At 30.1% G+C, this 319-nt stretch overlaps 1 protein-coding gene across 3 annotated transcripts in view; it reads left to right on the top strand.

Annotated features, from left to right (window-relative positions):
- The window catches only part of LOC119585005 (sulfhydryl oxidase 2-like), a 12,269-nt gene that overhangs the window by 2,783 nt on the left and 9,167 nt on the right, over positions 1 to 319 (top strand). For all 3 annotated transcript variants that reach the window (XM_037933617.1, XM_037933618.1, XM_037933619.1), the window contains exon 2: positions 155 to 279. In XM_037933617.1, coding sequence (XP_037789545.1) covers positions 155 to 279 — 125 coding nt within the window. The remainder of the gene's footprint in view (positions 1 to 154; positions 280 to 319) is intronic.

The following is a 319-nucleotide window of genomic DNA, read 5'->3' as shown; positions in this document are numbered from 1 at the left end:
GTTGTTGTAGATATTACTTTTTTCTTTGAATAGTGAATATCTTTATTGTGTGGTTAGTTTCTCTTTGCCTAATATTCTCTAAGATCTCCATTGTTATATTTAATTATTGTATATAAATTACTATAATATTTTTTACTGCTATTATTAATTTCAGACTGGCAGCACACCATAAAAGTTGGTGTTATTGATTGCTCTGTAGATGATGCTATACCAATATGCCGTGAATATGAGATCATGAGCTATCCAAGTATACAACTCTTTGCAGCACGAACAAGCAAGGTATGTAAAAACTGAAGTCACTTGATGATTTTTTAAGTGT

The sequence above is a fragment of the Penaeus monodon genome, chromosome 19, assembly GCF_015228065.2.
Source record: "Penaeus monodon isolate SGIC_2016 chromosome 19, NSTDA_Pmon_1, whole genome shotgun sequence".
In the NCBI taxonomy this organism is placed as follows: Eukaryota; Metazoa; Arthropoda; class Malacostraca; order Decapoda; family Penaeidae; genus Penaeus; species Penaeus monodon.
Note: the sequence above shows the minus strand (reverse complement) of the source record. Positions and strands in the feature narration are given on the sequence as shown.